General features: G+C 52.2%; 1 protein-coding gene across 5 annotated transcripts in view; it reads left to right on the plus strand.

Moving 5' to 3' along the window:
• Positions 1 to 22,982, plus strand: part of LOC102460627 (histone-lysine N-methyltransferase SETD1B-like) — a 123,070-nt gene that overhangs the window by 47,089 nt on the left and 52,999 nt on the right. For all 5 annotated transcript variants that reach the window (XR_012895911.1, XM_075897845.1, XM_075897846.1 and 2 more), the window contains 2 exons: positions 4,133 to 4,900; positions 21,449 to 21,622. Coding sequence is in view for 4 of the 5 variants with exons in the window: in XM_075897845.1 (XP_075753960.1) it covers positions 4,133 to 4,900; positions 21,449 to 21,622 (942 nt within the window). In the remaining variant the exon portion in view is untranslated. The remainder of the gene's footprint in view (positions 1 to 4,132; positions 4,901 to 21,448; positions 21,623 to 22,982) is intronic.

Genomic DNA, 22,982 nt, shown 5'->3' on the forward strand with positions numbered 1-22,982 from the left:
GTCTAAATAATATAAGTCCACCTTGGAGACCTCCTCCACCGTCGTGGAATTTGGACTTAGTACTCGAAACACTTATGTTTCCCCCATTTGAACCACTGGCATCCGTAGCATTACACATGCTGACTATGAAGACTGCTTTCCTGCTTGCAATTACATCAGCGCGCAGAGTCAGTGAGTTAGGAGCGATGATGTCGACTCCCCCATTCACATTGTTTTCAAAAGAAGCAGTGACTCTACAGTTGCACCCGGCGTTCACTCCTAAGATCTCCTCGTCGTTCCACATCAACGAACCGATTGTACTTCCTTCTTTTTATCCAAAGCCACATGCCTCAAATAAGGAGGCTATGCTTCATACACTGGATGTCAGACGTGCCCTGGCCTTCTACATAGACAGAACCAGACAATGGCGCCAAACAGATAAACTTTTGGTATCAACAGCGCAGCGATCCAAAGGACAGGCGCTTTCAACTCAACGCATAGCTAGGCTTATCTCCTTCTGCATAACCCGGTGTCACGCTATTCATAACAGACCGTTGCCCTCCAATCCACGGGCACATTCAACTAGGGCAGTAGCAACCTCTACGGCCTTTTCCAGGGGAGTTCCCCTAGCAGATATTTGTAGAGCCGCTACTTGGGCTTCAAGTACTTCCTTTATGAGGCACTATGCCATAGTGCAACGATGGGCGTCAGACCACGCGGTGGCTTCCGCAGTCCTGTCTTCTACAGGCAATAATTAATTGACCCGGAGCGCTGGTGTCCCGGTTACTGCTATACAGTCACCTAGAGTGGAGCACCCACGGGGCCACTCGAAGAAGAACAAGAAGTTACTCACCCTGTGTAGTAACGGTGGTTCTTCGGGATGTGCCCCGTGGGTGCTCCACGACCCGCCCTCCTCCCCGCTCCGGGTCTCTCCCTTTGATTTATCTTTCAGGGACTGAGTGGTGAGAGGAACTGGCGGGGGGGGGGGGCCCGGTCTGCGCTTGTGATCAAAGGCGCGAAAGCCGCGCGCTGCAGGGGGCATGCGCAGACCGGCCGAAGACGGCTCTGAAAGCTTCCGACCAGCGGCGCCGGGACGGACCCGACACCAAGGCTACGTCTACATTGGCCTCCTACTTTGAAGGAGGAATAAGATCCTCCGGAAAAGGGCGCTTTTTCCGGAGGATCGGGGCCAGTGTAGACGCTCTTTTCCGGCTTTTCTAAACGCCGGAAAAAAGCGGCGGACATTTTTATTTAAATGCTGCGGGGGATATTTAAATCCCCCGCGGATTTCCCTGTTACGATCTCTGAAATTAACTGGCCCCTTTTCCAGAAGGGGCATGTTAATGTAGACGAGCCCCTAGAGTGGAGCACCCACGGGGCACATCTCGAAGAACCAGCGTTACTACACAGGGTGAGTAACTTGTTCATAAAGAATATACCCTGATTGCGACTAGATTCACTTTTTCCCTTTACTTACTTCCAGTCTTTTCTTGGTTCAGTTCACTTCCATGCCCCGAATCCCTTGGAGGCATGGTAGTCCTGCCTGGGTTTGAATCCTTCTGTGTGTCTCAACTGCTGGTTTACCTCTCCCACACAAAGAAAGCAGGCAAGGTCCTTTATACATTTCAGCATTTTATTCCTATTGGTTTTTCTGGCTTCCTGCCAACCCCCTTGCTAGTTACCTGAGTTTAACCCTTTAGTCACTGGGTGCTGATCAGCATTCCTCCTATTCATTACTGCAGGGCTACTCGACTTTGGAAGCCCTGGGGGCCACAATGATACTCTCAGCACATGACGAGGGCCGCAACTTAAGTGTGGTTGCGTAGACATGTAAATATATGCAAATAGCGTCTTTCACACTGACTGGCATGAATACAAAGTACTTCCCACAATGCCCCGGTGCTCCTGGCACCTCCTCCCTGGGGGCTAGAAATGTCGACACCCTGTACCAATCTGTTCCAGCCAGCCTTTCTGCTTGCGTCTTTCAGTGCTCACCCCACCTGGGGAGGCCTTGCTGTTGTGGAGCGTGTTCCCAGTGGAGGCCATGTTCAAAGGATCCCACCCGCGGGATGCGTGTTGAGCCCCATGTAAATACAAACAGCACCACGGGCCACAAACAAATGGGCTGCGTGCCGCGTGTTGAGTAGCCCTGCATTACAGTGTTCAAGCAGTGGATGCGGAGGGGAAATGGGTGATAACTCATACTCCCACTATTTAGTACTGGCAGCTGGAAAAATGGAGATTGAAATAGTCCGTCCGTCCGTCCCGTCGTCCCCCCCGACCACCACCACACCCACACACCCCGTCAGTGGGGCCAGGGACAAGGTGCTGTCACTCTGCCCCTAACTGAAATCTGGTTGATAAACAGCTTTGCCCTGAACAAGTATTCTGGAAAAACTGCCTCTGAGGGCTGGGTGCCTCTTCTACCCCCTATATTTCGCTACTGGAATTTTTAATGTTTTTGTGTCATCATGTATCTGCGTCTTATATGACTCCAAGCTGAAAATGCCTTGCCAGTTTGATAGCAAACAAGATCTCAACTGCGTAAGTGTAAATATATCTAGAATGGAGCTAGCTGATCAGTTGCTTTTGGTGCTGTTCTTAATTTACAAAGGCAGTTCTTGGTACTCTGTGAATCTTAGAGCAACCAGGTGCCTTTGGATGTGTTAACCCATTTACATAATAGCACCATTGACTTTGAATGGGCTTTTTGGGTGAGGGTGGAGATGGAACCTAGGTTTTGCATTTTATACAAAATATATATCTCCATATTCCATATGGTTCTGGAGAGTGTCTGTTCAGAAACTTGGGCTTTGCCTATACTTGGAGCTAGGAATGGTGATTTTCTTCCCAAGCAGACATACTCATGCTAGGTCTCATTGAGCTAATGTGCTGAAAATAATAGTGTAGTCACAGTAGGACAGTCAGTGGCAGGTACCCCTGAGGCCTGGGCAGGTTTGCCATGGGGAAGCCACCCAGTGCCCACACTTGCTACTGCCCTTTCTACTGCAGCTACACTACTATTTTTAGTGCACTAGTTCAGTATGTCTTCTCAAGCTGGGAGTCCACATCCCTAGCTCCATGTATAGATGTACCCTGGATCGGTGCCTCTCCCCATTCCCCTCTCTCTCTGAGGGTATGTCTACACTACCCTGCTAGTTCGAACTAGCGGGGATAATGTAGTCATCCGCAGTTGCAAATGAAGCCCGGGATTTGAATTTCCCGGGCTTCATTTGCATGAAGCCGGCCGGCGCCATTTTTAAATGCCGGCTAGTTCAAACCCCGTGCTGCGCGGCTACACGCAGCACGGAGTAGCTAGTTCGGATTAAGAAGCCTAATCCGAACTAGCTACTCAGTGCCGCATGTAGCCGCGTGGCACGGGGTTCGAACTAGCCGGCATTTAAAAATGGCGCCGGCCGGCTTCATGCAAATGAAGCCCGGGAAATTCAAATCCCGGGCTTCATTTGCAACTGCGGATGACTACATTATCCCCGCTAGTTCGAACTAGCAGGGTAGTGTAGACATACCCTGAGAATTTTGGATTCAATCTGTGAGGATCAAAGACAATTGAAAAGTAGATATGGAGCTCCTTTCCTAGCCTGAAACACTGTCATAAGGCGTAATTGTAGCAGTTCAAAGCATTAATATGAAACTCACATCTCTTCTGACTGTTACTTGAGGTCGGCTTTTAGCTGCTAAATTCTGAGGATTATGCTTTCAAAAAATGGAAACGCTGACTTGCTGGATAGCATAAGGTAGATTAGTTATTCTTTTCAATTTTTATTCTCTATCAGAACTGTCTGTTGGTAAGAGATTGTGTTTTCCACTGATGTGGGGGTCTAGGTGCTTCACGAAATATGGGGGCAGCAATTACTATTGCATAGAAGCAGAGTTTTGCTATTCAGGGGGCTAGTGCTGTTTCACGGTGAGATAGCTTCTGCTTTACCTCTTCCTCGAGGTTCCATGTGTAGGCTGATGTGAAACAGAATGACTTAAATGAAACTCTGTGTGCTCAGTGGGACACACCTTCCAGTATAGCACTTGGGTTTCTCCAGTTATGATTAAAATGTCAGTAACGTGGCTGTTGTTCTAAGCAGCCAGTGTGAAGGTAACTTACGTTAAAGGAATGTGTTTCTCTTCCCCTTTCTTCCAGAGTCAGCATTCTTCAGGGGAGGACATGGAAATATCTGATGACGAAATGAATTCTCCACCAATCACCAGTGCAGAATGTGCCAAAACCCTTGTGGTGAACTCCTCTGTTAGCAACTCTGCTGTGATGACTCAGTCAATACCCATGCCCCCTCCAGGGTTCCCTCCGCTTCCACCCCCTCCACCACCCCGACCAGGCTTTCCAATGCCACCACCTCTCCCACCACCACCACCTCCAACTCATCCTGCGGTCACTGTCCCTCCACCTCCGCTTCCTGCGCCACCTGGGGTCCCACCGCCTCATATTTTGCCTCCACTTCCTCCATTCCATCCTGGCATGTTTGCTGTCATGCAAGTGGATATGATAAATGTCCTGGGCAACCAGTGGGGCGGCATGCCAATGTCCTTTCAGATGCAAACTCAGATGCTGAGCCGCATGATGCAGGGACAGAATATGTATCAGTACCCACCTTTTCTGGGAAGTCGGATGCAGTTTGTGAATCTCCCTCCCTACCGTCCCTTCTCAATGGGAGCAGCTATTGGACGGGGGCAGCAATGGCCACCGCTGCCCAAGTTTGACCCCTCAGTCCCACCACCGGGTTATGTGCCGAAGAAGGAGGATCCGCACAAGGCTACAGTGGATGGTGTTCTCTTGGTAATTGTGAAGGAACTAAAAGCAATTATGAAAAGGGACTTAAACCGGAAAATGGTCGAGGTGGTAGCATTTAGAGCCTTTGATGACTGGTGGGACAAGAAAGAACGTCTAGCAAAGGTAGGTATTTTTAATGTTTCATATATTAGATTTGTGCAGATGGATCTGGAGAAGGGTTTAAGGTGTTCCAAGGCAGGGTGTGGGTAAGCAGAAATGGAGGGCGGTTATTCAAGTGATTGCTCATGTCCAGTCCATGTAGGTGTGCGCACGCTGCATGCATGTGTCGTCTGAAGCTTTTCACTTAGCAGTATCTGTTGGGCCAGCAGGGGAGCCCCCTGGAGTGGTGCCGCTCTATACCCCGGCTGGCCCTCCACCCCCTCAGTTCATTCTTACCACTCATGACGGTCATTGGAACAGAAGCCTATGCCCTGTGGGGATCCCCAAGGAGCCTGCCTCAAGTGCCTCAGTGAAGCCCACCTGTCCAAAGCGTGTAAGATCTGCAGGGGCTTCAAGCTTCGCACCGAGTGAGAGAGTCTTGCTTGAAGATCATTCTCATGGAGGCAGCTCTTCGCCCAGCACCAGTGACCCAGAGCGCACTGGCTTTGGTGCGGGTGGCACCCAGCCACTCACACACCTCCCCGGCGCCACATAGGCCTCGGCACCAGTCCCAGTCCCCAGTAGAAGAGGAGACCTAGATGGGGTAGGTCTCCCTCAAGGCACGTGCCATCCGTGAGCCCTCAGGTGGGGCATGTGGCACCGGCGAGCACAGCACCGCTCTAGCCCACGTCGGGACTCCAGCCCTGTGGTGGCCCGCCTGGGGTCCTCTGCTCTGGACACTTTCGAGGCAGCGAGAGAATTTATCGAGCTGACCTCGTCCCTGACTTCGGCACTGGGCCCAGCAAAGGAGTGTGATGCCAGACAGCACCATCACACGGCCATGGCACCGAATGCCCCGGCCTGGGATGCGAGAAGACATCATTGCAGTACCTCGGTGCCGTCGATCTCGACTCTGGTGCCAGGTGCAGCACCGCCTCCCACCCTGACCCATACACTGGCACCGGCACTGGAGTTGGCACCAACACAGGGGCTCCGTGTGGCACCAACGCTGGTATCGGGTCCTCCAGCCGCTGGTGTGACGTAGTGGGGACTGTGTTCACTCATGTGGTTGCGGTGTTCACTCTGTTTTTGCATTCACTGTTGACTTTGTTATGCTGTATGTGATTCCTACTGTCCTGTGTGTGCGTGCCTGCGTGCGCGCAGTGCCCAACGCAGGATGGGATCTTTGGGTGAGAACTCCTGAGGGAAGGCATGTAGAGAATGGCCCATGCCATCCTGACACATGAGCTAGGTGGAGGATTCAGTCAGCTGACACTTTGCCCGGGAAGCAGGACAAAAGGAGTAGGAGAGGCAGCCTGGAGGCTACCCAGTTGCTAGGTGTGTGTGTTAGTTTTTTGGCTGGCTTGGGGGGCCAGGCAGGGGCCCAGAGCCAGGGCTGTGGGCCCCCTATCCCCAAGTTGGATTGTACTGAATACTCCTGGTTCCTGTAAGAACAAGTCTGTGCTACGCTGTGTCCCTGTCAACAAATAAACCTTCTGTTCTACTTGCTGGCTGAGAGTCATGTCTGGCTGTGGATGGGGGTGCAGGGCCTGGTGACTCCCCCACCCTCTGTGACAGCTGGCACATCAACAATGAGCAGATTGGCACCGCCTCCCACCATCCCCCGCCTCCCCCTCAGCACCGAGAGAAGCTGGAGTCCATGGCCCGGCATGCTCCGAGCCGGAGGTTGCAGGCTGCTACTGCCACCGCGCCACCCTGGTTGACCTCCGAGTATTCAACTGATTCGGAGGCACTGGATCCTCTCCAATGCGTCCACATCCTTTCTATAGTGGGGGGTCCCAGAACTGGACACAATACTCCAGATGTGGCCTCACCAGAGCCGAATAAAGGGGAATAATCACTTCTCTGGATCTGCTGGCAATGCTCCTCCTAATGCAACCTAATATGCCATTAGCCTTCTTGGCTACAAGGGCACACTGTTGACTCGTATCCAGCTTCTCATCCACTGGAATCCCCAGGTCCTTTTCTGCAGAATCAGTCTGATCATCGCGGGGCTCCAGGTCGAGGTCGCGGCACCGGTCTTACTCCCGCCACAGATCCTGGCACCGGAGCACGTCGGCGCCAGCAGCAGCCCTGGCCGTGGCCTACCCTGGTACTGGTAATGCAGCAGTGGTGGCCGCCGTAGCTGCAGGCCCCGGTCCAGTGGCCATTTTGGACCCCCTGGGCCTACCACCAGAGCCAGGGTGTGGACCTCTCTAAGCCGGAGTTGGTCTACTCAGGGCCCAGGGCTCCCCCTTCGGCAACCCCAGTGACTCGCTCTCCTACATCGGGGTAGTCTCTCCCTCCGGGGCAGGCCTCGCCCAGACCCGCTTCAGAGAGAGGGCCATCCGCTGCTCAGCCCTCAATGGGGTTTCCTCGACGGCTTCCCAGGTCCTCTCACAGGTCCACAACTCGGAGGTGGTGGCCCTGAAAGGGTCATCTTCCTCCCCGCTGGACGAGGCCTTTGGAGGGGCTCTGCCCTCCATGGACTTGAGGTCGCACCAGCACCTCCTTCATCACCCGGCACAGAGTCTGGGGGTACAGGCGGAGAGGGTGTCGGAGGACTTGGACTCGACAGTAGATATCCTGCAGCCTGACACCCTCCCACCCGAGTGGCCTTGCCCTTTAACAAGACCGTGACAAAGATCATAAAGACCCTCTGGCAAACCCCGGCTTCCATCTCACTGACTGATAAAAAGGTCGAGCAGAGGTACTTCGTACCGCAGGAGGAGAACGAGCATCTCTTCTCCCACCCACCTCCGGTGTCCCTGGTCGTCCAGGCAGTGAACCAGAGGGAGAGGAAGGGCCAACCGGATGCCATGCCTAAGAGCAGGGATGCTAAAAAGATGGACCTCCTGGGCAGAAAGGCCTACGCTTCTGGGGGATTGCAGCTCCGTATAGCAAACCAGCAGGTCCTGTGCTGAGTTGCTATGCATGCAACACATGGGCACAGATTTGCCAAGTTGGTCCCTTAGGACTCTCGGTCCAAGTTCAAGTCCCTCTTGGAGGAGGGCAGGGGGGTTTCCTGTGCTGCTCTCCAAGCTACCCTAGACCCCGCTGATGCAGGGGCATGCGCCAAGGCCACAGGTTTGGTGCTGTGCCACAGCTCTTAGCTGCAGGTGTCTGGAGTGTCTCCCGAGCTCCAGGCTACCATCCAGGACCCCCCATTTGAAGGGCCATCCCTATTCTCTGAGCAGACAGACCACCGTATGCATGGCTTGAAGGATACCTGAGCCATGTTCAAGTCTCTCGGGATTCATACCCCGGCTCCCCAGAGACGCTCCCTCTCAGGTAGGAATGCCCCTAGGCCTGCCCAACAGGGCAGCTGCTCGGACTTCTCCCAGCATAGGAGGAGGAATGGGAACGGAAAGAATAATAGATGTCGTTCCCATCCTGCTTCGGATCAGGGCCAGGGAGCCTCCAACAAGCCCCAAGGGCACCGTCGGGGTTTTTGAGGGTACGCCCAAGGACAGCCTACCAGCCTCACCCCTCCAGTTGCAGGAGCGCCTATTCCCTTTCTGCCGTGCCTGGGAGTCCATAACCTCAGACGGATGGATCTTAGAGACAGTAGGAAGGAGATACGCCATCCCCTTACTCTGTCCCTCTTGAGGGACCCCTCCCACGAGCATCTCTTCTGGGGGGAGGTGTAGCAGCTCCTAAGTCTAGGAGCAGCCGAAGTGGTCTCCCAGGGGTTCACGGGCATTGGGTTTCTACTCCCGGTACTTCCTGGTCCCCAAGGCCAAAGGGGGGTTTCAACCCATCCTAGACCTCAGGGAACTCAATGCCTTTATCGCCAAGGCCAAGTTGAAGATGGTGACTCTGGCATCGATCATTCCCTCCCTGAATCTCAGAGACTGGTACGCTGCTCTCGATCTAAAGGATGCTTATTTCCATATTTCTATTGCCCCTCATCACAGGCAGCTTTTCCGCTTTTATGGTTGGCCAGGACCATTATCAGTTTACGGTCCTCCCCCTTTGGCCTTTCTATTGCTCCTTGAGTGTTTACAAAATGTATGGCCGCTCTGAGAGAGCTTGGTGTCCAGGTGTTTCCCTACCCGGGTGATTGGCTTGTCCTCGGACCAGGTGCTGGCTCACATTGCTCTGGTGCAAGACCTTTTCTGGGAACTGGGACTTCTTCTGAACATGGCCAAGTCTACCCTGGTCCCTACCCAGGTTCTAGAGTTCATAGGCGCCCTTATTTCGTGGGCCAGACCCACTTCCTCAGATCAAATTGTGGAAGAAAATTGGCATGACCATATATACCAAAGGATACAATAAAAAAAAGTGAACACACATAAAAAGGACAAATCAAATTTCAGAACAGAGCGGGGATGAGGAGGGGAGGTTAATGTCTGTGAGCTAATGATATTAGAGGTGATAATTGGGGAAGCTATCTTTGTAATGGGTAAGGTAATTAGCATCTTTGTTGAGACCCAGGCGTAAAGTGTCAAATTTAAGCATGAATGACTGTTCAGAGGTTTCTCTTTCAAGTCTGGTGTTAAAATGTCTTTGAAGCAGGATGCAGGTAATGCGTTGAGACAATGCCCCTTCTGGTTGAAATGGCAAGAAACTGTTTTTTCTTTGTGATACTGTCTGATATCTCTTTTGTGTGGTTTTGAGGAGGGTGAAAGGCTCAAGGAAGGACACAATTAAACTGGAGCAGAGGGAAACCATCCCAGAGTTGGGACCCTCCTTCCAGATGATGTCATGGTATCCTCTCGCACTGAGGTTACATCTCTGGGGGAGGGAACTCCAGTCATTAGGAAAAGGCAGGTGTTAGTAATGGGGGGATTCAATCATTAGAAACATAGATAGCTGGGTTTGTGATGACCGGGAGAATCGTATGATCACTTGCCTGCCTGGTGCGAAGGTTGCGGATCTCTCGAGACATCTCGATAGACTTGTGTAGTGCTGGGAAGGAGCCAGTGGTTGACATTGGGAAGGGTAGGAGAGACGTCCTGGAGGCCAAACTTAGGCTGCTAGGAAAGCAACTGAAATCCAGGACCTCTATGGTGGCATTCTCAGAAATGCTTCCAGTTCCACGCGCAGGGCCAGGTAGGCAGGCAGAGCTTCAGAGTCTCAATGCATGGATGAGACAATGGTGTAGAGAGGAGGGGTTTAGATTTATAAGGAACTGGGGAAACTTTTCGGATGGGGGAGCCTATACAGGAACGATGGGCTCCACCTAAACCAAAATGGAACCAGACTGCTGGCACTTAGTTTCAAAACTGCTCTATGACTCTCTTTAATGTTAAGGACTGGGGGAAAGCTAACGGAGACGAAGGAGCACATGATCGGACAGAGACATCTCTTAGGGGAGGGTCTATTAATAGAGATGCTCTATGTTCTAGTCAGGAGGAGAGGATGGAAGATAAAGAATGGGTCATATCAGATGAGACAATCAAATGAAAAAGAGTCTAACACATCAGGAAATGGCAGACAGATAAACAGTGACAATTTTTTAAAGTGCTTATACACAGATGCTAGAGTGCCTTGTATTAACGGAGGATATTGATATAATCAGCATCACAGAAATTTGGTGGAATGAGGACAATCAATGGGACACAGTCATACCAGGGTACAAAGTATATCGGAAGGACAGAACAGGTGGTGCTGGTGGGGGAGTGGCACTATATGTGAAAGAAAATGTAGAATCAAATGAAGCAAAAATCTTAAATGAGCCAAAATGGTCCATAGAATCTCTATGGATAGTAATTCATGCTCCAATAATAAGAATATAGCAGTAGGGATCTATTATCGACCACCTGACCAGGGCAGTGATAGTGACTATGAAATGCTGAGGGAGATTAGAGAGGCTATCAAATTAAAAAAACTCAATAATAGTGGGGGATTTCAACTATCCCCATATTGACTGGGTACATGTCACCTCAGGACGGAATGCAGAGAGAAAATTTCTTGATACCTTAAATGAATGCGTCTGGGAGCAGCTGGTTCTGGAACCCACAAGGGGAGAAGTAATTCTTGATTTAGTGCTAAGTGAAGCACAGGATCTGGTTAAAGAGGTAAATATAACTGGACTGCTTGGAAATAGTGACCATAATGTAATAAAATGTAACATCCCTGTGGTGGGAAAAACACCTCAGCAGCCCAACACTGTGGCATTTAATTTCAGAAAGGGGAACTACACAAAAATGAGGAGGTTAGTTAAACAAATTAAAAGGTACAGTGACTAAAGTAAAATCCCTGCAAGCTGCATGGAAACTTTTCAAAGACACCGTAATAGAGGCCCAACTTAAAATGTATACTCCAAATTAAAAAAAAAACACAGTAAGAGAACGAAAACAAGTGCCACCATGGCTTAACAACCAGGTAAAAGAAGCAGACACAGATAAAATTCTCTTTTTAAAACTGGAAGTCAAATCCTAGTGAGGAAAATAGAAAGGAGCATAAACGTCAAATTAAGTGTAAAAATATAAGAAAAGCCAAAAAGGAGTTTGAAGAACAGCTAACCAAAACCTCAAAGTAACAGCAAAATGTTTTTTAAGTACATCAGAAGCAGGAAGCCAGCTAAACCACCAGTGGGGATCGAGATGCTAAAGGAGCACTCAAAGTTCATAAAGTCCCTGCAGAGAAGCTAAATGAATTCTTTGCTTCCATCTTCACAGCTGAGGATATTGGGAAGATTCCCAAACCTGAGCCATTCTTTTCAGGTGACAAATCTGATGAAATTGTCCCAGATTGAGGTGTCATTAGAGGAGGTTTTGGAACAAATTGATAAACTTAACAGTAACAAGTCACGGGGACCAGATGGCATTCACCCAAGAGTTCTGAAAGGACTCAAATGTGAAATTGTGGAACTATTAACTGTGGTTTGTAACCTATCCTTTAAATCTGTTTCCCTACCTAATGACTGGAAAATAGCTAATGTGACGCCAATATTTAAAAAGGGCTCTAGAGGTGATCCTGGCAATTACAGACCGGTAAGTCTAATGTCAATACTGGGCAAATTAATTGAAACTATTGTAAAGAATAAAATTGTCACACACACAGAAGAACATACATTGTTGGGGGAAGTCAACATGGTTTCTGTAAAGGGAAATCATGTCTTACTAATCTATTAGAATAGTGATAGAGATGCAGCCGTGTTAGTCTGGTCTAGCTGAAACAAAACACAGGACTATACAGCACTTTAAAGACTAACAAGATGGTTTATTAGGTGATGAGATTTCGTGGGCCACACCCACAAATTGATCTGAGGAAGTTGGTCTGGCCCACGAAAGCTCATCACCTAATAAACCATCTTGTTAGTCTTTAAAGTGCTGTATCGTCCTGTATTTTGTTTAATCTATTAGAGTTCTTTGAGGGGGTCAACAAACATGTGGACAAGGGGGATCCAGGGGATGTCGTATACTTAGATTTCCAGAAAGACTTTGAAAAGGTCCCTCACCACAGGCTCTTAAGTACAGTAAGTTGTCATGGGATAAGAGGGAAGGTCCTTTCGTGGATTGAGAACTGGTTAAAAGAGAGGAAACAAAGGGTAGGAATAAATGGTAAGTTATCAGAGTGGAGAGAGGTAACTAGTGGGGTCCCCCAAGGGTCTCTATTGGGACCCATCCTATTCAAGTTATTTATAAATGATCTAGAGAAAGGGGTAAACAGTGAGGTGGCAAAGTTTGCTGATGATACCAAACTGCTCGAGATAGTTAAGACCAAAGCAGACTGTGAAGAGTTTCAAAAGGATCTCACCAAACTAAGTGATTGGGTGTAGTCAGTTTGCCTGCCCGGAGGAGTTCCTCCTCCTCCGGCTCAGTGGGCGGCCCCTCCGCCCCACTGCGCGGCCCCTTTGAGGCCAGCCCCGTTAGCTCACAGGGAGCAGTCTGGCCCTTAGTTCAGGGTGTGACAGCAACAAACCATCACCGTCAGTTTATAAGGGGTGGCCAGGCCCTCAGTTCCGGGCGTGGCAGCAAACACACAGAGTCAGGGAGCTCCTTGTTCTGGAGGAAGAGGACCCCACCAGCACCCACCACCCAGAGGCTTTTCCCCACTGACTGCTGCCCGCCCGCTGCTGCTGCATCACCATCTGCACCCCGCCGAGGGAGACAAGGACCACTAGTTGACCTGTGGAGGGGGTTTGTTTGTTGGGACTGAGCCTTTCATCTGCTCTTGGGGTGGTGGGGGACTGAGACACCAAGAGGGGGCTGGGGGGAGGTATAGAGCCCCCCCCCCGGTCCGGCTGCCCCCCCATACTGGCCCCCCATACCACCACCCCCACAACCCCCTCCACCAACCTTGTATCACCTGGACCCGCCCCTCGGTGGGGCATGCTACCAACCCCGCCCTTTTGCCAGCTGGGACTGCTCTGCTGCAGCTGCAGGCGAGGACTGAGCCTCCCACAAGCGCTCGTGGGTGTGCTCCCGCCCCCCGCCCTCGGACTCGGCCCCCCTCCCTCAGCAGTGTTTGGTTGGGGAGCCTTTCACCCCTTTTTTCCCCTGCCTTGTGCCCACTGCAGAAGCCTTGCCTACTCCTCTCCATTAGCCAGTTCTGTCTCCCCTTCCCTCCTTCCCCGCCCAGCCTCAGTTTTTCACTTGCCCCGCCCGCCTCTAGCTTGCTGCAGTTTGTGCCCTATTTCCCAGCCCTAGCTTTGCCCTGTCCCGCCTTGCTTACCCAGTGCCTAACCCCAGCCTCCCAGTAGTCCTCTGGCCCCACCCAAAACTCCGGTCCCCGCCCCAAGCGCTTGTACCCCTTCCTTCCCCCTCCTTTTTAGTTAGCCCCCTTGCACGTTGCACCCCCCTGATGGCCCCATAGCCCCCCTTTGTATCCCAGTGCAGCCAGAGGAGCCGGCCCCCGTCCTGCACCTGTTACCCGACCCCCTGCCTGCCGGGACCACCACCCGGACGACAGTACCACCTTCACTTACGTCCAGGTGGGGAAAGAGCGGTCGAGCCACTCCCGCTCAATCGCATCTACCCGTTGGATGGCATCTACCTTTCTCGATTCCACCTGGCACGAGCCCACTCCTCCAGCGTCCGGCCGGCCCCGTTCACGGACCACCATCTGGTGGCTGTGAAAGCCTCTCTGACTTCGGAGAGGCTGGGGCCGGCCTATTGGCACTTTAACAATAGCTTGCTGGAGGACGCGGGCTTCGTGGCGTCCTTCCGGGAGTTCTGGCGGGCCTGGCGGGGGCAGCGGCCCGCCTTTCCCTCGGTGCTGCGATGGTGGGATGTGGGGAAGGTGCGCGCCCGGCTCTTCTGCCGTGACTACTCCCGGGGCGCCAGCCGGCGGAGGGATGCGGCGATAGAGCAGTTGGAACGGGAGGTGTTGAAGCTGGAGGGGCGCCTGGCGTCCACCCCCGAGGATCCACTCCTCCGCGAGGCGTACCGGGAGAAGCGGGAGGAGCTCCGGGCCCTGGAAAATCACAGGGCCCGGGGCGCTTTTGTTCGATCTCGCATCCAACTCCTTCGGGAGATGGATCGCGGCTCCCGCTTCTTCTATGTCCTAGAGAAAAGGAGGGGGGCTAAAAAGCACGTCACCTGTCTTTTGGCGGAGGACGGCACCCCCCTCACGGATCCGGCAGAGATGCGTGGAAGGGCCAGGGCCTTCTACACCAGTTTGTTCTCCCCGGATCCAACCGAAGCCGACGCCTGCAGGGCGCTCTGGACCGAGCTCCCGACGGTCAGCGCGGGCGACCGAGACCGGCTGGAGCTGCCTCTCACTCTGGCCGAGTTCTCGGAAGCCCTCCGTCTCATGCCCAACAATAAAACCCCGGGCATGGACGGGCTGACCGTGGAGTTCTACCTCGTGTTCTGGGACATCCTCGGCCCGGACCTCGTCACCGTCTGGGCCAAGTCCTTGGAGAGCGGGGTCCTCCCTCTGTCGTGCAGACGAGCGGTGCTCGCCTTGTTGCCAAAGAGGGGGGACCTCCGCGACCTACGGAACTGGCGTCCCGTCTCGCTCCTCAGCACGGACTACAAGATTGTAGCGAAAGCCATCTCGCTGCGACTGCGGTCCGTGCTGGCGAACGTGAGCCATCCTGACCAGACCTACACCGTCCCGGGCCGTAGTATATTTGATAACTTGTATTTGGTCCAGGATCTCTTAGAGCTCGGGTTTAGGGATGGCTTGTCGTTCGCCCTCCTGTCCCTGGACCAGGAGAAGGCGTTCGACAGGATGGACCCCGGGTATCTCCTGAGCACCCTGCAGGCCTTCGGCTTCGGGCCCCGGTTTGTGGGTTTTCTCCGGGTGCTGTACCCCCTCGCGGAGTGTTTGGTCAGGCTCAACTGGACCCTGACCGAGCCGGTCAGCTTCGGGCGGGGGGGTACGTCAGGGGTGTCCGCTCTCGGGCCAGCTGTACGCTCTGGCGATCGAGCCCTTCCTCTGTCTCCTCCGTAGGAGGTTGACAGGGTTGGTGCTTCGGGAGCCGGAGCTGCGGCTGGTCCTGTCGGTGTACGCCGATGACGTGCTCCTCGTGGTCCAGGACCCGGGCGACCTGGCGCGGGTGGAGGCTCGCCAAGCCGTCTACTCGGCAGCCTCCTCCGCCCGGGTCAACAGGGTCAAGAGCTCTGGCCTGGTGGTCGGGGACGGGTGGCAGGTCGGCTCCCTCCCACCCGCGCTTCAGGCCATTAGGTGGAGCGCGGGTCCACTGCTCTATCTGGGCGTCTATTTATCCGCCACGCATCCTTCTCCGCCGGAAAACTGGCAAGGTTTGGAGGCCAGGGTAGATGAGCGGCTGCGGAGATGGACAGGACTGCTCCGGTGTCTCTCCCTTCGCGGGAGAACGCTGGTGCTAAATCAGCTGGTCCTGTCCATGCTCTGGCACCGGCTCAACACCCTGCGCCCAGCCCCGGAGGTCCTGGCCAAGCTCCAGAGGGCAGCTTTGGAGTTCTTTTGGCCAGGACTGCACTGGGTCTCTGCAGGGGTCCTGTCCCTCCCCCTGGAGGAGGGGGGTCAGGGCCTGGTCTGCATGCGCAGCCAGGTCCGGACCTTCCGCCTCCAGGCCCTGCAGAGACTCCTCTTTAGTGCAGGTAGTCCAGCATGGGGCACCTTGGCGCGCGCCTTCCTCCGCCGCCTCTGAGGGCTCCGATATGACTAGCAGCTCTTTTTTATTCACTCGAGGGGTCTTCCGCGAGACCTCTCAGAGCTGCCGGAATTCTACCAGGACCTCCTCCAGACCTGGAAGCTGTTCTCGGCGACCAGGTCCGTTGTGGCCTCCGAGGGGGCAGACCTCCTCGCGGAGCCCCTGCTCCACAATCCAGCCTTGTGCCTGCAGGTGGCGGAGTCTCCCTCGGTGCGCCGGAGGCTGATCCTGGCAGAAACCACCATGGTCGGAGACCTCCTGGACTACGACGGGGTGACTGGGTGGACCCCCGGGCGCTCGCTCAGCGCATGGGGATCTCCACCCCCCCGGACCCCTCTGCGCCTACTCCAGGAGGTGAAGGCGGCCTTGACGCGGCCTGCGCTCGACTTCCTGCAGCGGTCTGTGCGAGAGGGTACGCCCCGCCCCTCCCTTACTGCAAACTCTCCGTCCCTTTTTATCGGGCCCCTGTTCCTTCCCATCACTGCACTCCTAGCCGGCTGCAAAAGCTGCAGCCGGTCTGTTTTCGAACCGCGCCCAGGGAACATCTGTACACGCTTGTGCTCCACACTCTGCATTTCCCCACCCTCGTGTCCCACCCCGATACCAAGTGGCGGGAGTACCTAAGACCCGTTGAGGGTGGGGAACCCCGATGGGCTAGCGTATATTCCACCTTAATTCCGTGGCCCATCGGGGACATCAGTTGGCGGCTCCTGCACGGAGCCGTGAGCACGGGCATGTACCTGTCGCGGTTCAGCGCCATCCCGGATACCTGCCCCTTTTGCGGCGTGAGGGAAAACCTGTCGCATGTCTACCTCGAATGCACCAGGTTGAAGCCCCTCTTCCGGCTCCTCCAGAACCTCAATAAGAGGTTCTGGCTGCCCTTTTCCCCTCACCTCTTCATTTACGCACTCCCCATCCGTGGCCCCACAAAGTCGCGGGACCTCCTGGTCAACCTCCTCTTGGCCTTAGCTAAAACGGCCATCTACAACACCAGGGAGAGGATGTTAGGCGAGAGGGTTCTCTGCGGCTGTGGGGCCTATTTCTGTTCATCCCTAGTGTCACGTATCCGGGCAGAGTTCCTCTGGGCGGCGTCCACTGGCTCCATCGACAGCTTTGAGGAGCAGTGGGCGCTGTCCGGGATTCTCTTCTCTGTATCCCCAACTGGTTCCCTTGTTTTGACCCCCTGACCGTGTTTTTCATTATTTGTCCCAAGTATTTAGTTGAACCCTGGGTCCAGTCGTCCCTCCTTCAAGGCTGGGGGAGGCGCTTTTAGAAGTTTCAAATAGTGCCCCACTACATTGGGCAACAAAATGGCAAATGAAATGTAATGTGGATAAGTGTAAAGTAATGCACGTTGGAAAAAATAATCCCAAATGTACATACAATACGATGGGGACTAATTTAGCTACAACTACTCAAGAGAGAGATCTTGGAGTCATCGTGGATAGTTCTCTGAAAACGTCCACTCAGTGTGCAGTGGCAGTTAAAAAGCAAATAGAATGTTAGGAGTCATTAAAAAAAAGGGATAGAGAATAAGACAGAAAATATTTTATTGCCTCTCTATAAAACCATGGGACGCCCACATCTTGAATACTGCGTACAGATGTGGTTGACTCATCTCAAAAAAGATATATTGGCATTAGAAAAGGTTCAGAAAAGGGCAACTAAAATGGTGAGGGGTTTGGAACAGATCCCATATGAAGAGAGATTAAAAAGATTTGGATGTTTCATCTTGGAAAAGAGGAGACGAAGCGGGCATATGATAGAGGTCTATAAAATCATGACCGGTGTGGAGAAAGTGAATAAGGAAAAGTTATTTACTTGTTCCCATAATATAAGAACTAAGGGTCACCAAATGAAATTGATAGGTAGCAGGTTTAAAACAAAAGGAAGTTTTTCTTCATGCAGTGCACAATCAACCTGTGGAACTCCTTGCCAGAGGATGTTGTGAAGACTAGGAGTTGAATTGGGTTAAAAAAGGGGCTACATAAATTCATGGAGTTTAGGTCCATCAGTGGCTATTAGTCAGGATGGGTAGGAATGGTGTCCCTCGCCTCTGTCTGGAAATGGAGGACTGGAGAGGGATTGCTTGATCCCTTGATTACCTGTTTCGTTCACTCTCTCTGGGGCTTCTGGCATTGGCCATTGTTGGAACACAGGACACTGGGCTAGATGGACCTTTGGTCTGACCCTGTATGGCCATTGTTATGTTCTTAAACCCATGATGATTCCTAGATGTCAAGGCCGTGTATATAACACACAGTCCACCTGTAAGACACCACTTAAAAAGACCCTGTCAGCATTGATAAGTCCAATGTTGGACTGATATTCTTGATTTTTTTTTGTTTCTTTTATGTGTAAATCCATATCAGGTTTTTTTTTTTTTTTTTTTTAAAGCACTGAAAAAAAAGTCTTCTGGTGTTAATCCAGCCCTACAATAATAAATGAATGTATTTAGTCCAGTGTGCATAAGGGAAACCTATAACATGAACCCAGCATATCCATGTCCATGCATATACATGAACTAGAGGGTCCATGGATTCCAATTACAAGATGATTAGGACAATCCAGTGACAAGCAGCTTTGGGATTATAACAAACATCAAATGGGGAAAACCATTACTTGAATAGTTTTACTGATCTGTTCAGTTAATAAGCCAAGGTAAAAATCATGGAAGGGATCCTCAAGGAATCCATTTTGAGGCACTTGGAAGAGAGGAAAGTGATCAGGAATAGTCAGCATGGATTCACCAAGGGCAAGTCGTGCCTGACCAATCTGATTAGCTTCTATGATGAGGTAAATGGCTCGGTGGACGTGGGAAAGTCAGTGGATGTGATATACCTTGACTTCAGCAAGGCTTTTGATACGGTCTCCCACAATATTCTTGCCAGCAAGTACAGGCAGTCCCCAGGTTACGTACAAGATAGGGACTGTAGGTTTGTTCTTAAGCTGAATCTGTATGTAAGTCGGAACTGGCATCCAGATTCAGCCGTTGCTGAAACTGATCAGTTTCAACAGTGGCTGAATCTGGACGCCAGTTCCGACTTACATACAGATTCAACTTAAGAACCCCAGGCATCCCCAAGTCAGCTGCTGCTGAAACTGATCAGCGGCTGATTCCAGGAAGCCCGGGGCAGGGGCTTCCTGTAGTCAGCCACTGGTCATTTTCAGCAGCTGCTGACTTGGGGACACCTGGGGCAGAGCAGCTGGGGTGCTGCTGGGTTGGTCCAGTGGCGCCCAGAGCGGCGCTACGGGACCAACCGGCAGCGCCCCAGCTGCTGTACCACAGGCTTCCGGAGCAAAGCCGCGGAGCATGGGGGCAGCGGGACAGCCCAGACGCGCCGTGGCTATCCTGCTGCCCTCGGGCTCCGTGGCTTTGCTCTGCTTTGCTCCCCGTCCCCCTGGTCTGCAGACCAGGGGGACGGGGAGCAAAGCGGCGGAACACGCGGGCAGCGGGACAGCCCAGACGCGCCGTTGCTATCCTGCTGCCCTCGGGCTCCGCGGCTTTGCTCTGCTCTGCTCTGCTCCCCCTCCCCCTGGTCTGCAGACCAGGGGGACGGGGAGCAAAGCAGAGCAAAGCCACGGAGCCCGAGGGCAGCAGGATAGCAACGGCGCGTCTGGTCTGGGCTGTCAGCTGGCCGCGTGTTCCGCCGCTTTGCTTCCTCTCCCTGGTCTGCTGGAGACCAGGGAGAGGAAGGGCCCCGTTCGTAACTGCGGATCCGACGTAAGTCGGATCCGCGTAACTCGGGGACTGCCTGTAAAGGAAGTATGGATTGGATAAATGGACTGTAAGATGGATAGAAAGCTGGCTAGATTGTCAGGCCCAACGGGTAGCGATCAACGGCTCGATGTCAGGTTGGGGGTCGGTTTCTAGCGAAGTGCCCCAAGGATCAGTTCTAGGGCAGTTTTTGTTCAACATCTTTATTAATGACCTGGATGAGGGGATGGATTGCACCCTCAGCAAGTTTGCAGATGACACTAAGCTAGGGGGAGAGGTAGATACGCTGGAGGGCAGGGATAGGATACACAGTGACCTGGACAGATTGGAGGATTGCGCCAAAAGAAATCTGATGAGGTTCAACAAGGACAAGTGCAGAGTCCTGCACGTGGGAGGGAAGAATCCCAAGCATTGTTCCAGGCTGGGGACTGACTGGCTAGGTAGCAGTTCTGCAGAAAAGGACCTGGGGGTTACAGTGGATGAGAAGCTGGATATGAGTCAACATTGTGCCCTTGTAGCCAGGAAGGTTAATGGCATATTAGGTTGCATTAAGAGGAGCATTTCCAGCAGATCCAGAGATGTCATTATTCCCCTTTATTCGGCTCTGGTGAGGCCACATCTGGAGTATTGTATCCAGTTCTGGGCCCCCCACTATAGAAAGGATGTGGACGCATTAGAGAGGGTCCAGCAGAGGGCAACCAAAATGATTATGGGGCTGGAGCACAGGACCTATAAGGAGAGACTGAGGGATTTGGGCTTATTTAGTCTGCAGAAGAGAAGAGTGAGGGGGGATTTGATAGCAGCCTTCAACTTCCTGAAGGGAGGTTCCAAAGAGGATGGAGAGAGGCTGTTCTCAGTAGTGACAGATGGCAGAACAAGGAGCAATGGTCTCAAGTTGTGGTGGGAGAGGTCCAGGTTGGATATTAGGAAAAACTATTTCCCTAGGAGGGTGGTGAAGCACTGGGATGGGTTACCTAGGGAGGGGGTGGAATCTCCATCCCTAGAGGTGTTTAAGTGTCTGCTTGACAAAGCCCTGGCCGGGTCGATTTAGTTGGGTTGGTCCTGCCTTGGGCAGGGGGCTGGACTTGATGACCTTCGGAGGTCTCTTCCAGCTCTAGGATTCTATCTCCTGTAAATATGACTGCATCCACCCTTCACAGCAAGGGATCTTGTAGAAATTCTTCCCGTTTAGAATGAAACTGTTTGCACTAGCATCACATGTTCATCTCTGCTAAAACTTCTGGTTGTGGTGACAGTTCTGAGCACACTTATGTGCAATGGCTATTTCGGGAGGACTGGTTTAGTAATTCTGATTCCTCCTCTTCTCTGCGCCTTGTCTTGTCTTATATCAGTTTTGGAGTGTGATGTAAGATATTGACTGTCTTAAGGACTTACTTGCGTATATAGTCTTGGTTTTCCTCAAGTTTCCCTTAGATGGCTCCTGTTCACTGTTTTGTTTAACTCTATGATGATTAGGGCATTGGCAGAGGAGTGGTCTAGGTGACTTAATACAGTGCTTATCCCTAATCATCTGGGTGGAGCCTGACCTATGGAAACTTGTTCTGTATTTGTCCTTGATATGCCTCAGCATTGGCATGCCAGGGAGAAGTGAACAAAAGTTCAGACTTTCTAAAGGACTTCTGCATCCCCCCTTTTAAGAATGTGTGACATAATGGCTTGTCTTTCAGAACATGCTATCTTTAGAGAAGCTAAAGTCAGGATACGTGATGGGTCTTCTCCAAAATATCTGAAGCATTTCCTGTGTTTACATACCCACCACGGTGTTGTTACCTCTTTAAATGTTGTTTCTTTTATGCAGGCATCGTTCACTCCAGTAAAGGCAGGAGAAAATAAAGATGAGGAAAAACCAAAGCCAAAGGATCGAATTACATCCTGCCTCCTGGAGAACTGGAGTAAAGGAGAAGGACTTGGCTATGAGGGAATTGGTTTGGGCATTGGGTTACGAGGGGCCATCCGGCTGCCATCTTTCAAGGTATGAGTTAGAAAACAAGAACAGTCTTCCTTGACTGAGCATTTAGAGTATAGATGCTGTCTTCCTTTTACCATGCAGATCCCTAGAAGCTGGGACACACCGTGACACTAACTTTTCTACCACGTTTCTTGTCCAGCAACCCCCTCGCTTTTAACATCAGCTGTAATCTTAGGAGAGGGGAATTCCTACTGCTTAATGTCAGTTTCTCCTCACCTTTTCATGCCACTTGTGTGAATCTGATTGAGAGTCGCTCTGTGGCAGTGGTGACCTGTATTAGAAAATAAAGTTTCAGCACTGTAGGAAAAAGCAGTTTCTGCTGGGCTGGGTTATACACAGTCACCAGTCAACACGGAAGAAATGGTGCAGTTTTAAACAATGTTAGCTCAAGAGCAGGATGTGGCATGCGTGTTGAGAATACAATTCTACTTACTTTGGTAGATTCACCCATTGACACCAGAGTGGAATTTGGTCCTGTGTCCCTGTAATAGTTCTGTCAGTGGGAGGCCACACTGAGTCCATACAAACAGCTGAAGTTTGGGGCCTCAGGCCTGACTGCAGGCCAGGTAGCAGTCTATGAGCCCTGACCCAGGGTCAGGGTGGGGCAACAAACACACAGTTTAAACAGTATATGTACAAGTTGGGCAACAGTTTGAGTCCAGGCTCTTGATCAGGGTGGGGCAACAAACAGTCCGTTCCCCTGCTTTAAGGCCTGCCTGACTGCAGACCAACCCACAGTTTGGAAGGTCAGGGCAGGCCAGCAGTCTATACACAAACAGTCCAGAAACAGTTAAACAATCCAAATAGTTCAAAGCCCAGACCTGTACAGGCCGAGCCAGGGGTTGGGTCTCCTTGCTGGCGGAGAGCTGACAAGTGCAGGGGTTTCTCTCCCTACAGGGGGAACCTGCCACCCAAGAGAAGGGGTGGCAGGCGGGACGCAGGCCCACCTGCTCCACTGCATCCCAGCCCAGGGCCCTAGCAGTGGCAGTGCAGCGGACACTGGGTCAGTGGGGATCCGAGCCACAACACGCTACCCAACTGACCTCCATCTCCACAGCTGCCCCGGAGTCAGCTGTCACTGGGCCACTTCCCTGTTCTCCCTGGGGGCCTACCTGGCTCAGGTGCTGCTCCTCAGGGTCAGCTGGGGATGGAGGTGCTGGCAGCATGTTGATAAGCTCCAGGTCCTGCTCGGGTAAGGGTCCAGGCGATCCAGCTCAGTCGTCTGTGCAGCCAGAGTGAGTGAAATCAAGTTGGTTAGCTTATTAGATTCTTAATTCCTATCTTATGCTGGAAGAAAGAACAATGAGAGCACTAGAATGGAGTATACCTACATTCCTGAAGATTGAAACTGTAAGTTTACTTT

The sequence above is a fragment of the Pelodiscus sinensis genome, chromosome 15 (genome assembly GCF_049634645.1).
Source record: "Pelodiscus sinensis isolate JC-2024 chromosome 15, ASM4963464v1, whole genome shotgun sequence".
Lineage (NCBI taxonomy): Eukaryota > Metazoa > Chordata > Testudines > Trionychidae > Pelodiscus > Pelodiscus sinensis.